Source organism: Thermobia domestica, chromosome 4 (genome assembly GCF_964235325.1).
Source record: "Thermobia domestica chromosome 4, izTheDome1.hap1.1, whole genome shotgun sequence".
In the NCBI taxonomy this organism is placed as follows: Eukaryota; Metazoa; Arthropoda; class Insecta; order Zygentoma; family Lepismatidae; genus Thermobia; species Thermobia domestica.
Window position 1 is genome coordinate 227,195,994 of NC_137457.1, and position 16,937 is coordinate 227,212,930.

Here is a 16,937-nt window from a genome sequence, read left to right on the forward strand (position 1 = left end):
TAAATTGAATGCTTTTAAATTTGAAACAGACTGTGATGTGAGAGTGTTAAAACGATGCACTTATAGTAAGTAAAAGTCTCCACAACACCTGCCTCGAATATTCGGCAATCCTGCATCAATGATTGTCTTGGTGCACTATTATCCATCATCAGGGACTTGTAGTCTGAGGTAAGGACGGCGAGAGTGCTTGAACAGGGACTCGGCGCGGGAGCAACAAAATCAATATAAACTTATAGCGTAATATAAACTGACTAGGAGTACGAACACTTCCTAATAACAAAAACATTTTTACCGTTGTTAAAAGAATACTCAACTATTTGCGTTACCTTTATAAATACTGGTAAGTCTAGGTGCCAAAACCAAGTGTCGCGGAGAGTTTATATCTACATCGTCGTCGTTCGTCAATTATGTCTAACGATATGTTTTTTCTGTAGTTTTGTGCCAAGGGATCTCTGTTTGAATTCCTAATTCAATGAATCAAAAGCAGGCTTATGAAATAGAAAACGTGTAAGTTGACTTCAGATACGGTGATCTTGAGAATGCGGACAGAGGAAAAATCTTTATGCTTATTTATTAAGAATCTGGTGAGTCAACACAAAACATTCTGTAATATGTAGCTGAACGTGTAAATGAATTATAGGTTATGCTGAATTAAATGGAAATTAAAATATAAGTTTATCATTGATCTGCCCATGATTTCAAATAAACAATGCTTGTCGTTTTTACAGAATTTCATTCCTATATGTATCACATGCCTAAAGCTTGTTATTATCATTTAAATCATATCACTTCCCGTATTGGACACAAAATAATTTGTTAATATTGTAATCTAAAAGTTAGCATGACGAAATTATAAAAGCCACTTGTTATAATGGGTATAAATGCTCAGCTCTATGTTTCAAAACAACAATCGTTAAGATCAGTTTCAATGTTGAACATATATTCAACGCACAGTTTATAAAATATAAAATGTATACTTTGAACGAAACTTTTGAGGTATATCTATTGATTAGATAAACAAATTCTAGTGTTCAAGATACTGAAAGCTGCTTTCATGCATACACACATACTCATTAATTCCTAATATATCAATTTAAAGAACTTTTGTTCAAAAAATTTTTAAAATGCATTCATAATCCATAAAGGAAACTTATATAGGATATCAACGCACATCTATTTAGAAAAGTATGCAATACTATTTACAAAAAAAAAAGAAAGAAAGAAAAGAAAAGAAAAAGAAAAAGGAAGAAAAAAGAAAAAACTATAGGTCGTCGTAACTCGCAAAAGCACTTTACAGTATCGTTCGGTCTTTATAACCTTTAACTGGTACCCAACATGATTTTGTCGGAGTTTGACTTACAAAGAGAACACCGATAATGCCGAGTAAGACTATTTGGAAAATCAGAAAATGCCCCTTGAACAGTAATACTCAGCACCCAACGCTCGGGCAAACTATGCATCTCATGGTGGTGGAACTCAGTGGGACGCCGACCACCTAAGAAGTACAAGAGCCACGTATTCACAGGTTTGGAACTTTTGTCCCGGCGGATGGTAGTCTATCAAATGGAACAAATGGTAATGAGACGCTGCGTGTCCATGAAATGTGGTGGATTCCTTCATATTTCTTAATTAAATCGGCATATTGTCATAAGCTCCGACAATAACACTTGTCTTAAAGTTTTTTTTTTCTAGGGAATAATATCTATATAATTCGTAATCATTGTTTCCATGGATTTCAGTTCTCATTCGCATGCTTCACACCTGTACTTATTTTCTTGTCAGGTAGGCCTATCAGTAGTTTGTGATGCACGATATTTTGAACATTTCACCAATCATAGAGTATAATTTGGGGTTCGTGTAGAGCCAAGCAATTATGATGGCACAGCAAAGTATCTTAAAGAACCCACTTTTCATTGTTTTGTCCAGATCATTTTCCTATCGAAAGAAAGACAGATATTTGTTCGCGTTGCTTCCTGAGGTACAGTTAACTTCTCTGGAACCCATGTTTCTAATTATACCGTTCTGAAACTGATGTAGGTGGCATCAGATGGCTTCTACAATGAAATTGAAAGTTTATTTCTAATGCCTTAAATGTTTGGCTATTATACGTCTCACAATCAGTAGCTACTTTGAGTGTCTCGCTATAAAAATATTAAATTAGTTGAACTACTGTTCGATTCTACTCTTATTTCCCACGTTTGAACAAATTAAGTTTTCTTCTCATTTCATTCGTGTTTGTTCCATTCTTAAATTCGTTTAACTATCATTACGCTGTTCGTTTGTTTAACACATTTCAACAGAAACATTTCTTCTTATTTCACTAGTGTTAGTTCCATTCATAAGTTTGGTTAATCACCGTTACATTGTATGCTCATTGACCACATTTGAACACTTATTTTATTTTCATATCACTAGTGTTTATTCCATTCTTAAATTCGTTTAACCACCATCACATTATTTACTTATATCACATTTTTTTTTCATTTCACTAGTGTTCCATTCTTAAATTAATTCAATGACCATAATAATGTTTGATCATTTACCACGTTTCAATAAATATAATTTTATTATCAATTTACTTCTATTTATTCGTAATTTAAACTCACAAAGCATAAGAGCCTATTTAGTCATGTTTACGATTTCCATATTTAATCTGCCTCTGGCATGATCGCACGTAACTTTTAAGTAGTACACTCTCCACATTTCAATATTATTTGCTGTTACTTAATATCTTTTACTATAAAGCGGAAAGGAGTGGATATAATAAAGAAACTTATAGTAAAATGGCACAATGCCCTTTATGTCTCTACTAATATTTAAGGTAGGGAGAGAAAGCTGTATTTTGTGTAGAACACTAGATATCTTTTCGTTAAGAGACAGTTAAAATGGTATTTCGGAGATAAGATGAAAATGATTAATATTATTCCTGATATTTGGAAAATATATAAATAGAGTGCTATCATCTTGCGAATATGTGATCGTGTTAAAACGCATTTTATATCCTAAATAACATGCTTATGAAAGAACACCCTTTCTATAATCATAGCTTTTGTCCTTTGCAGTTTCGAAGTTTTCCTGTTCAATTGACTAAACCTTCGGATCGTACTCGTGTGTAATAAGTAACTCATAAGTTCGTGTATGGTCACTTGGTTTTCATTGTGAAAATACCCAAATGATTGTGAACTTTCTTTTAGATTGTTGGGAACTGTGCTCAAACTACAGACTTAAAATTAGTTTGTAAAGAATTCTAATCCTTTATCACAATTTGATGTATTACTTTTTGTGGAACATACTACTAATGAAGAAAGATTCGCTATTATAGTGAATGTGGACTCACAAAAGCTAGGTACTTGTATATTCTTGATTTAGTATCTTCCTACAACATAGCTTGAGATTACCCTCCATTCTGTAGATTACTATAATTCTAGTTTTCGATGAAGTTTTTAAAGGAATATACTTAAACTACTTTGACCCAGCAGAAACAAAGTGAACACCATTAATAAAATAATTTGCAAATAAAGTTTAAAAGATTGTTATAAATTATTGTCCTTTCTACGAGACTTTAAAGCACACCAGTAGATCAAAACTATTGGGAGCAATTTCAAAGCTATGCTGCTTTTATATGAGGTAAAATGTGCGTTAATGCATTCTGATGTATAAGTCAGAATGCATAAGCTGGTAATTAGAAGTTTATTGGTTTCTATTATTTCAGATTTGGCAAGGTATAACTAGTAATTACATGGGATTTCTATGTGGAAACGATATGTCACCCATAGAATCTACAACATACATAATGCATATTTACTATTGGTCAAAGTATTCCAACACGTATAGAGGATTTAAGGCTCAGTACACATCGGATCTTCCTGTTAGTAAGTATTTACTCACCTATTGTTTATAAAATTCTTTGATCCCAATATTTTACTTAATTAGGTATTTAAGTTACTTTTGTCTTTATTAAAACTAATAATAATTTGTAGAACATTCATTTCTGAGGGTAAACTTTTTACAAAATTAAACGCAACAGTTAATCAGTTAGAATCAAGATTCTTTGTTATAAGTAGACTCATTTTGAAATCAATATAAAAAGTAACTTACGGATTGAGTGAAAGGTGTGCTTTTCCAGAGGATTAATTAATTATAAGAATTTAATATTTAATTATTTGAAGTAGCTTGCATTTAAATAGAAATTGCTGCATTGTATATTTTGTACTTGCTATGGATATATAATTAATGTTACATATATGGTCATTACGTTATATCTGAAGTTATATTATTATAGTATGCATAAAATAATTAATATACAAAGTACAATACTATAAAGTTCATAGCAGGAACAAACCATTGACATTCACTTCCGAGTGGCCAGTTCTGATACATCATCATAATTGAATCGGCATATGCAAAAAGGTGATATGGGACAAAAATGAAATTTTACAGGAAACGAAAAAACTGATTTGCACCTGTAAATTCATATTGTAGAACCAGCAAATAACCGTGATTTATTCTTATAGTCTTCCTTGAAAATAATAGTTTGAAATGTGCAGTTTGCCTATTGGCAGAAAAATAGTTTTAAAATATGTACACATATCAACTTCATGCAAATTATGAAGGTTGTGTGTGTTGAGATACACAAGTAATAACAATAAAAACAAATTTTGTCATGAAATGCAAGATTATAATGTACCAAGAATTACATTAGAGTAACACACAAAGCAAATCTATATATATAAAAGAGAACGCACAAAATCCTTTGTCCGCTCATCACGCTAATACGGCTGAACCGATTTCTTTCATTTTTGGGGGGTTGTTAGGATTTTGACCCTAGATGGTTTTTATCATATCACTTTAATTTTCAATTACCAGTGTCTTGAGATAATTGACCATTCAGGTGTCCATACGTACAAATCCTTTGTTATTAGTTCATCATAGGTATAAAAATAAACGTATTTATATGCAACCCGCATGACCCTGTGACTCGGCGGGTTAACATAACTGACAGGCGCTATAAATCACTTGAAAGCGAAAAAGTAAAAATTATCTAAGTAACAAAGTTTATTGCGTTCCGGGATGACCGCAGCGAAGCGGGGCGGGTTGGGGTGACCGCAGCGAAGCGGGGCGGGTTAACATAAATGACAGGCGATATAATGTTAACATTTACTGCAATCTTCTATGGTTTTTATCATATCACTTGAAAGCGAAAAAGTAAAAATTATCTAAGTAACAAAGTTTATTGCGTTCCGGGGTGACCGCAGCGAAGCGGGGTGAACGCTGCTAGTAAATAAATAAATAAAATAAGAAATTAAAGAAACATAACTACGAACATTGATTTTCCATGGAAATGTTACTGTGAAACCCATGGCATTTAACTATTGGCATTCCATTTCATCCACCTGATTGTTTTGTTTGGATGTAGTGGGCCACTGTAATAGTTCGTTGTAGAAGTCCATCTCAGGAATGTATTTTACCACTTTCTTGATGTCTTCCATCTTCTTTTTGTCAATGGAAAGCCTCTCACAGTGTGCTTCTTCAGTTGGCAAAGTGATGCGAACAGCACGGGATTTCAATGCAAATGTATGTGACATTAGTCCTTCAATATAAAATCGTGCAATAACCGTGCCCTTCATGCTCGCATCATAGAACAGATGACTGAATTTACTAACTTGGAATGATACCTTATCATTCATTTTTATTTTTGTCTGCCATATGATTCAACAGATGGACAGGTTCTCTTATAATATTTTGGCCACTATGATGCAAAATTTATATCTTCCCTACATACTGGAATTGCAGAAAAATGATTAGTAGTTAATGCTTTTAGCATTAACTCACTATATTGTTCCACTGTGTAAATTCTGTCTACCCGTCTAATCAGTCTCTTAATTTACCCAAAGGCCCTATCACATGAAAGGTAGGAATGTCCATGTATTGGGAAGTAGTGTGTAATATGCTGGAAAATATCAAGTTCAGTTAGGGCTAGGAGCATTCTCACCACGGTGTGATTTCTGTTCGGACTCCCACAACCATCACTGAAGATAATCAGATTTTCAACAACGCCAGTTTTATGTCTTTTGATGTAACTAATATATGAATAAAAACACCAGAGGTGCAAAAAAGTGCAGCCAAGTTCGTCAGCCTCAAAAAGTGTTGAGATGAGGATGAATGAGCCAAGTTCCTTGGCCACTGCATCTGAAAGGAACACTAAAACTTGGCGCGAGGTGTCTAACATATTCGAATACATTAAGATGTCTGTTCCTAGTTTTACGCCCGGGACATTTTAGCCCTTAGGCTAGTGGTGACCCCCAAATTCACCACGCTCACAAACATCATCCCTAAGGCTCGTTAACATAATCTACTTTGACACTTCGTGGAGGAATATGTTTTCCTTGTTTGAGTTTCGAACCACCAATCTTACTGAAGTATACTGTATATGTGCCTTAGCGCCTTAGCAAAGTTGATATTCCTAAGGTTGATGGTGGTCCTAAACCCACCACGCCCACCACCACTATCCCTAAGGTTCCTTAACATCATTTTTTCTTGACACCTCGCGCCAAGTTCCAGTGTTCCTTTCAGATGCAGTGGCCAAGGAACTTGGCTCATCCATCCTCATCTCAACACTTTTTGAGGCTGACGAACTTGGCTGCACTTTTTGCAATTCTGGTGTTTTTGTTCATATTTCACTTCTTTTAGTAGTTCACCATGTCAATATCGTATATTGGGATTCTCAATTATGGCATATTGCTAGATTTAAATTTAATATTGTGCATTTTTAAAGGAATCATAATGTGTCACATACAACATTAGTTTCCAAGGGCTCTCCCACCGGGAATCGAACCCAAGACTCTGTACAAGAAAGGCACACATGCTAGCCACTAGAACAGCGGGGAGGATTTATTCTATTAAATATCTGTCAGAGCGTTATGTCCAAACGAGATTCCAATTCATTTACCCAAACTACCAAATCACGATCGCTAACATCTCATTTTTCATTACCTAAATATGAAGAGTATCAACAGGGCCCAAAACCCTTGATACTGAATCCTCGCTGCTACATCACTAGACATAGCTGGTGTTTCAATATACTTAGTTGTTCTCTACCTTTCCACATTGCGAAATTACGGAGTTCATTACATGATGCGCAGTTTCATACTGCCTCGGGTTTTCCTTCCAATGATATACACCTTTCAAATAGCTTGTAAACTTAATATTTGCCACCAACATATCCTAACTGTATATAAAACCACATGAACTGACATAAATTAGAGGGGTGCTTCCGGTTGACGTGGAAAGTTGAAATGATGAAGGGGGATGAAGAATTTTCCTATGTTATTTAAATGGGTCTTTTTTTTAACATATACTCTCATGTTTTATGAACTTGGAATTTGTATAAAAAAATTGAAATTCGGTACGCTTGTACGTTTTCATTAGTATTACCTAAGTAAATCAGTAAAAATAAACAATTCCAACTTTAGAGTGGTTTTATGGGGAACTGAAAAATCTTTCCCATGGTACATATTTATATGGGACACCTTTTACACCTCAAAATTATAGGGCACTTCCTGTAGGGCTACAATGATTAAATTTGACATGATTGTAGTTTTTCGGAACTAACCGACAGAAAAATTGCCAAAAGTGAATATTTTTAATTTTTAGGGAGTCTAAAGGGGAGATGAAGAAATTTCCCATGCTATTTAAATAGACCTGTTTTTGGACTTATAATCTCATATTTTAGGTACTTGAAATTGGAATACAAACGTGAAATTCGGTATGCTTCAACGTTTTCGTTAGTATTACCTAAGTAAGTCAGTAAAAATGAAAATTTCCAAATTTAGAGTGATTTTATGGGGAACAGAACAACTTTTTCCATGCTATTTATATTGGACGTCTTCTACACCCCAAAACATTTAGGCACTTCCGGCAGGGTTAGAATGATGAAATTTGGCACGATTGTAGCCTCCCGGGACTAGCCAACAGGAAAATTGCTAAAATTGAATACTTTTAATTTTTAAGGAGTCTAAAGGGAGATGAAGAAATCATCATGTTATTTAAATAGGCGTTTTCCTGGAATACAAAATCTTAGCTTCTAGATAGTTGAAATAGAAAAAGAAACTTAAAATTCGGGAATTGAAAGCTTAAGAGGTGTGAGGAAGTAGGCCGAGCAAAGGCGAGGGTGTGGAGGCGAACCCCCGGAGGGCAAATTCAGGAAATATGAAGAGCAAAGGCACGAAATTCACAATTCACTGTTGATGAAAAGGCTGATACGTAAGAGATTCTCACACTGTTCACAGATAGAGACACGAAGTATCAAGAACATTTTTACAAAACGACTGTGGTAACTATAATATAACTCTGGTACCAATATATTTACGAAATCGGTTAAATTTTGTTGCTAGTCTCACATAAATTCGAACAATTGGATTTCCCATTTCTTCGAAAACTTCATTAATTTTAAACATTCTTACCTCTACATTATCTCACTTATCAAATTAATTTCAATACCTATTTAATACCAATGACTGCAATAAAGGAAAAATATTCACCGGAAAAAGACAAAATATTGGCTTTCCTTGTCTGGGTTTCCAACCACGAAATTTACGGCAGTATGTACGTGTCTTAGCCCACAGTTTTAAAAGTTAACTGATTCACAGAACGTGCCTCATTAACTTGCTTAACTACTTATTACTAGCTTTCATTTATTTTACTCGCACACTAAGAAAAACTGTATGTGGCGTACGTAAAAACGTGTGTTACATGTGTAAATTCTGTAGTTGTTGGACTTAACGTACACTAAACGTATAACTGAAAAAGTATATTTGAACGTACTTTCCGTATAAGTGTTTCGAATAAACCTACTTTCCACACGAACAAAAAGACTGTATGTAGGCAGTCAGGATCTCATATACAGATGGCCGTATGTAACTTATAGTTGACGTACCTAATGTACGGAAGACTGTTATATGTCAGGCATCAGGCAACGGCATTGTGTAACATCTAAGCGGGAAAGAGGGCAGTACGTATGTAGCATATGGATAACGTATGTTAAGTATTGATTTCTGTAGTAAACATAAGGATCCCGTATATTTGTATACTATACCGTTATCCGAATAACAGATTTTTCTCAGTGACCTTAGTTCATTTTTCTATTAACCTAGAACGACAGAAACATCGAGGGGAGTTAAGATTCCAAAGGCTTTTCCACTGGGAATCGAACCCAGGACCCCATACACCAAAGGCGCACGTGGTAGCCAATAGACCAGCGAGGAGGGCACCAACTCGACCACTCAGACGATTGACAACATTATCACTATGCAGATGATGTGTTCAATAACGGAATCGTTCCCGTTTTCTGATTATAAAGACAGTGTTTTTGCTAATGAAAAATTTCCCATAGCGAATTCCTCAATTTCATTTTCAAGCCATTATAGTGTACCTTTATGGAGAGTTTGCATCTTTATCTCATTAAGAAGTATCTAATGGCTATGGACAGTTTTTCGCCCATAAAAATTCCCATAGCACATTCCTTAAATTTGGAACCTTTACTTACACAGGTCATTATATAAGGTAGGTACCATTATGCAGAGTTTCAATTCTCTATCTCATTTGGAAGCATCTAATCAATGAGGAGTGAGTAAATGAACCGATCTCTGTTTGAGTAAGGACAATTTTTCGCCCATAGAAAATTCCATAGCACATTCCTTAAATTTCGGATATTTTTCATATTCAAGCTATTATAAGCTACCTTCGTGTACACATTCACATCTTCATCTCATTGGGAAGTACCTAATGGCTACAGACAATTTTTCGGCTATAAAAAAATTCCCATAGCACATTCGTCACATTTCGGACTGTTTCCATACTCAGGTCAGTATAAGATACTTTTATGCAGAGTTTCACGACTTATCTCATTGGAAATACAAAATCAATGTGATGAGCGATTGAATGAACCGATTTCTGCTTGACGAAGGACAGTCTTTTGCCTATAAAAACTCTCCCATTGTACATTTCTTACATTTAGGACTTTTCCCATACTCAACTTATTGTAGGGTACCTTTATGCAAAGTTTCAAGTTTCTATCTCATTGGGAAGTATCCAATCAATTTGATAAGTGAGTGAGTGAAACGATTTTTTTCCTGGCTAAGGACAGTTTTTTGCCCATATAAGATTTACAATAGAACATTCCTCAGATTTCGGACCTTTTCCATACTCAGGTCGTTATGGGGTACCTTTATTCAAATTTTCATGTTTCTATCTCATTGTAAAGTACCTAATCAATTTGATTAGTGAGTGAGTGAATCGATTTCTTGCTTGGCTAAGGACAGTCTTTTACCTATAAGAACTTTCCCATTGTACATTCCTTAAATTTCGGAATGTTTCCATACTTAGGTCGTTATAGAGTATCTTTATGCAAAATTTCAGGTACCTATTCAATTTGTTAAGTGAGTGAGTGAATCGATTTCTTGCTTGGCTAAGGAGTTTTTTGCCTATAGAAACTTTCCCATAGGACATTCTTCAAATTTCGGACTTTTCCACACTGAAGTCATTATAAGGTACCTTTGTGCAGAATTTCACGTCTCTATCTCATTGGGAAGTACCTAATCAATTTGATAAGTGAGTGAGTAAAACGATTTTTTTCCTGGCTAAGGACAGTTTTTTGCCCATAAATAATTTCCCATTATACATTCCTTAAATTACGGACTTCTTTCATACTCAACTTACTGTAGAGTACATTTATGCAAAGCTTCAAGTTTCTATCTCATTGAAAAGTACCTAATCAATTTGATGAATGAGTGAGTGAAACGATTTTTTTGCTGGTTAAAAGCATTTTTTTGCCCATAAAAGATTTACCATAGCACATTCCTCAGATTTCGGACCTTTTCCATATTCAGGCCGTTATAGGGTACCTTTATGCAAAGTTTCACGTCTCTATCCCAATGGGAAGTACCTAATCAATTTGATGAGTGGGTGAGTGAATCGATTTCTTGCTTGGCTAAGGACAGTCTTTTGCCTATAAAAACTTTCCCATTGTACATTTCTTAAATTTCGGAATGTTTCCATACTCAGGTCGTTAAAGGATATCTTTATGCAAAATTTCAGGTTTCCGTCTCATTGGGAAGTACCTATTCAATTTGTTGAGTGAGTGAGTGAATCGATTTCTTGCTTGGCCAAGGACAGTGTTTTGCCTATAGAAACTTTCCCATAGGACATTCTTCGAATTTCGGACTTTTTCCATACTCAAGTCATCATAAGGTACCTTTGTGCAGAGTTTCACGTCTCTGTCTCATTAGGAAGTACCTAATCAATTTGATGAGTGAGTGAGTGAAACGATTTTTTCCTGGCTAAGGACAGTTTTTTGCCCATAAATAATTTTCCATTGTACATTCCTTAAATTTCGGACTTTTTCCATACTCAACTTATTGTAGGGTACGTTTATGCAAAGTTTCAAGTTTCTATCTCATTGGGAAGTACCTAATCAATTTGATGAGTGAGTGAGTAAAACGATTTTTTTCCTGGCTAAGGACAGTTTTTTGCCCATAAATAATTTCCCATTATACATTCCTTAAATTTCGGACTTTTTTCATACTCAACTTACTGTAGAGTACATTTATGCAAAGCTTCAAGTTTCTATCTCATTGGGAAGTACCTAATCAATTTGATGAGTGAGTGAGTGAATCGATTTCTTGCTTGGCTAAGGACAGTTTTTTGCCTATAGAAACTTTCCCGTAGGACATTCCTCAAATTTCGGACCTTTTCCATACTCAAGTCATTATAAGGTACCTTTGTGCAAAGTTTCATGTTTCTATCTCATTGGTAAGTACCTAATCAATTTGATGAGTGAGTCAGTGAGCCTGGAAACTGCATATTTTGGGGGTCCAGTACTCAAATATGGTTGAAGGTAGGAATGTGAGATTTGGCATATGTTTCCATCCGTGGGATATCTCCTTACATTCTAAATTTGATGTTTCTACCCTTAATAGATTCGTCTTTATAAAGCCTCGAAATCGGCGATTTTACCTAAAACTCGGTTCATGTATAATATGCTTACGGCAGTGCAGGCCAATTTTCATTTTCTTCGCGGAACTTGGCTGCCATGCACTGCCGTGCATGTTGATAAGGATCCTGTATATTTGTACACTATACCGTTATCCGAATAACGGATTTTTCTCAGTGACCGAATAACGGATTAGGAGATTTTTTCCCTACACCTTCATGATAAACAAACAACTCTGCTTTATTAGTAGCGAGATCGTGAATGCAAAATATGAACACCCATAATTGGCGCAAATAAAATATATCCTGCACAAGAATATTTGGGAGAGGCAGATTTTGCTTCAAATGGTAATACAAGATTTTTCTAAGAGAAGTCGGACTCTTTGGTACGTAATTTAACTGTAATATCCTTCATTGTTGAATGAAATTTCTTAACTCAGCGCATATGTATGAGTAATTCTGCAGCAATAGCTCTTTTACTTGTATCACACAAAGATTTGTTGCGTAATTTCTGGCCTAATTTCTCACATATCACACAAACATTAACTTAAAGTCTTCCGAAAGAATATCCAAAGTTATCGTTATAATATTTACGAAAAAAGTCATATGATAGTTTGACGTCAGGATTATGTGAGAGAAATGTTTGAAACAATATCTTAACATTTAGTCTAGCATCTAGGAACTTTTTGGGCTTCCCTGCATAATGTGACTCCCTCACATCCAGCTCGCTCAAGAAATAGTGTATTTTACTGCACACTGAACTGTCAATAGCATTAACACTAGACTTTTCTCCCCGTTGATCTTTTGGAGATAAATCTTTTGTTAACATACCACAAATCCTCTCCACCGTTTTACGCGTAATTCCATGCAAGGCCACGAAACCTTTTTTACATACCTGTATACATTGTCCTCTCACCTTAACACTATACACATATGAGTTTGTAATGTGCCATTACAATATTGTAATGTGGTCTTCGTTCGGAGGGGCCCACTAATTTGATCACATACTGTACCATGCAATTTTTTCCAAAATATGTTTCGATTTATATATGATATTTGATTGATTATAATTATACTCAGAATTAATGTGGAAACTTGGGATAATTTAGTAGCAGCTACATTTTGGGGAATAATATCTTTATTTCTACGTTACTTTATGATAATATTTAGCATATGGATATTTCAAATAGGAAACATTGAAATATTCATCTTAAATGCTATACAAAAAACTAGGCCCGCTATTGGGCAAGAATTCTTGGAAGAATCTACCAATCTAAATTTTGGCAGAATAATTTGGACCCCCTCGTCCTTCTTGAGATGTCCATATCCTCTCTGAAATCCGGTTTGAACCAGATTTTACCATTTCCTATTCTTTTCATATTCTCCGCTGCCAAAATTCTTTGGTGTGATTGGAACTATTTACGGAACTATGGTATTAAGGCGCGAGAACCTTCATTCTAGACCGAGCGTTCATCGAAGAAGTAGCACATAATTTAGTTAAACAGAAATTTTGTGCAATTGAAAGATTTGGCCGTAAAAACCCAGATAAAACTAGTTATTTTTCAAGTTAAATGATTGGAGGAGACTGGGAACCTAAAACTATCAAATCCTAGAAGCGAAAATAGGCTGAAATTACTAATTACAGGATGCTACAATATAGACGCCATGTTTTCCGCCTGAACAGTAATAGTGAATGCAATAGTCCAAAAGTGTTGGAATGTTATTGCCGAAGATCCTTAACTGAAGTCAGTGCTTTGAAACAGTTTAAATTTCCTACTCACCCCTCCTTAAGCTATTTCGGTTAGGGTTATATATATAGGCCTGTCGTAGCATAGTTCGGATGTGCATGCAATATAAGTTATTTTTTTAATTAACATAACGGTGCTGTAATATGTAACGTAGGTAGGTCTATATAATGTCAGTGTAAACAAAAACTAAGGGGCTCCCATCTTCTCCTAATTTGAACATCGTCCCAGTAAACATGGGTTGAACAAAAGTCTTAGGGATTCTTTTCCTTACAGGAAGAGGGTCCCCTTTTCCATTGATAGCTGCACAGTTCCTTACTCAGTTAACTAAAGAACCATGAGTTAATTGGTAACAAGGTCACTTGGGTCCTGATTCATTTCAATCACTCCCTTCCCAATATACAGAGCCGATTACCAACATGGTAAAAACTGGATATTGTTTAATGTACGATTAAATTGCGTTGTAGTGTTTGTTAACATGTGTAATAGCATGTATTAATCTTTGTATTTTAGTTTGTGTGGACTGTAGTGCCATGTATATGTTTGTAATGTAGTATTCTGTCAGTGGAAATAGTGTGTGAGTGAGTGTATGGTGTATTTAAGTAGGGAGAGTGTATCATTTATTATATGATTTTTCATACTTTGTTCGTCGTAAAAAGTATTAAAATTCAATTAAATCCATAGAAATATCATATAGTAATTTAGTGCACAAGGGCACATTCGATCGTGCATAGGTTATTTAGATACTACTAACGCCATCTCCGTTGTTTTCAAGAACTAGTGGTTTGTTGCTCCGAACAATAACGATTTGTCAACTCGAAAATGACCCTTTTTTCTAAATCAATTATGCGTAAATATTATTTCTGAAATACATAAATGAACAGTTAGATAAATTGATTCCAAATTGAGCTTTCCTCAAAATTACAACGCTCTGTATGGACCAGTAATTAAAATATTAACAAAAATAAACTTTGCGTTCGTCATTAAGCATAAACTAGGATATATGATGTTATTCTCTGCCGTTCTTAGATTACGATGCTAATTTTTCTTCTTTCTTTTATTCGTGCAGTAGAATAGACTTCATTGTTGCCATCAGAATAGAAACGTATTTAATTAATATTATCGTTGATAATATTGCTGTTCTTTGAACCTATATGCATTTCTAAACTGTGAAGTGGTATATAGTTTGGTTTTGGTTGAAACAAAGTCTGGGTTCGTGAGATGTTTCTGTGTATTGGTCCGTCCGCGATTATTTTGTAGTGGCGTATATGTCGTTAATTGTATGATATGACTGCTTTGAACAGTCTTTGGTATATTTAAAGTATAGGGTGTCCATTGGCGAAACTTCGATACACAATGTTATAAAAATAAATAAGAGGTAGATATATAAATATTGATATTAAAATGAATGTGAATGAATAATAGGACATCCCTAAATGTATGTGCTTAATGTATTTATTTGTTACGAGGTAAAGTAATGAGTATTTATGTATAATGAAAAATATTTCGAGCACTGGCCGCTACACTATAATTTCTCACAAGGATGTAGGTGTGGTTTAGTGAACGGACTATGTTAGCACTTCGCAGTTTGGCGATCAGGAATAATAGTAGCTATTCGTTGAGAACCAAGTTTAGAGGGGTGAATAACATCATATAACCATGCTTAATGTTTTATAATTAATCAGAGAAATATAATAGTTGCTTAAAAACGTGGTGCCGTTGAATTATGTGCATTTGTTTTGACGTTAACATGCAACATTATTTTTTTCCAAGTCACCTATTCCGATTAAGTTACCCTGGTTCGTAGAGGCGAAGGAAGGGATTGAGTCAAACAATTTCGTAAATTAATTACAGTAAACTCTGGTCCTCTCGTTGTCGACCCTCTCTCCCCTTCAAATATTTTTCATTTTCTTTTTTAGTTTTAACTTCAAGTAGCTATTGAAATTAATCGACACCTCAAAACGTGGCGTTCTTGTGAATGTGGGACCACTAGTTAGATTTGGCAAGTAAATCACCTGTACAAAATTAAAATTTATTTAATTTTTTTTAACTTCGGCAAATCCCTAGTTAGGATTTTTCTACTTTATCGACTTTACTCTCGTTTTCCATACTGCCGTCGGAATTCTTAATTTCTGAGGGGTCGGATAATTTTTTTTTCTTACAAATCCTAAATTAGAGATCACACCGACACTTCCGGCTGGACCGGCCGTAATCCGAGTGAATTGGTACCGAAAACAGTTAATAGTCAATCATTCCACAGAGCTTATTCCCTGTGAGATGGTTACCTAGAAGGCACGGACTCGTACTTAGGCACAAAAGACCCCCTTGGGCCATACCTTTGAGTGGGCCACTGTTTCGGCTTATATAGGTATATTTGGCTCTGGAATGTTGTATATGGAAATTCGACCTATTAACTTTGTAGTTTTAGTGTCCTAACTTATTTTCCTTTGGCGCGCCGCTGTTTCTCCTTCAGCTACCTCTCTAATCTCTTCTTCAATTTTATTTTAATTTGTTAACCTTCCCCCCAAGTATCTTTACAAATATTGATTATTCAGTATATACCTTTTGAACCTAATTTAATAACTGAGACGTCGTTATACATGATTTCAGGAGATATTAATCGACGCGGAGTATCGAGGGACTGGTATTTTTTATCGTATTTGACTCACCGCGGAGGGAATGATAGTTCGGTACACTATAATGTTTTGTTCTCATTCTTTCGTCATTGCCCGTCTGAAGTTTTCTATCAAACTACCAGCTATTTCTACTTTGCTGCTATAAGGTTTAGTAAACATTAAGATTGTAGTAGTTTGGGCCCTATAATGAAATTAAATCTGTAGGTTTATAAATATGTGCACATGCCTGCCTTATACATCAAGGGTCTACGGTTTAAATTAAATATATTTAAATACAAATTTTATGTTTTATGCGCGGAATTCCGTCGATTATCAGGGATGTCAGAAATTTCTCATTTGTTGCAAGTGTTGCAACCTATTAGCGAATTATTTGTCGGGCTTTTCTTCTAAGTACTATGTGTATAATTATTGAAAATATATGTTTATGATGAGATGTAAATGTATGTGAAACGTAAATATAATATCGAAGTAAGATGTAGAATTGAATTGAAAAAATGAATATGTACAGAGGGTTTAGTACTTACCCCGAACGATCATTGGTTGTTGTAGTTCGAGACATCCGACGAAT

The 16,937-nt window shown here is 34.9% G+C and overlaps 1 protein-coding gene across 1 annotated transcript in view; it reads left to right on the forward strand.

Moving 5' to 3' along the window:
* The window catches only part of LOC145683884 (cubilin-like), a 1,291,374-nt gene that overhangs the window by 838,577 nt on the left and 435,860 nt on the right, over positions 1-16,937 (forward strand). The window contains exon 49 of the mRNA XM_081755522.1: positions 3,713-3,872. Coding sequence (XP_081611648.1) covers positions 3,713-3,872 — 160 coding nt within the window. The remainder of the gene's footprint in view (positions 1-3,712; positions 3,873-16,937) is intronic.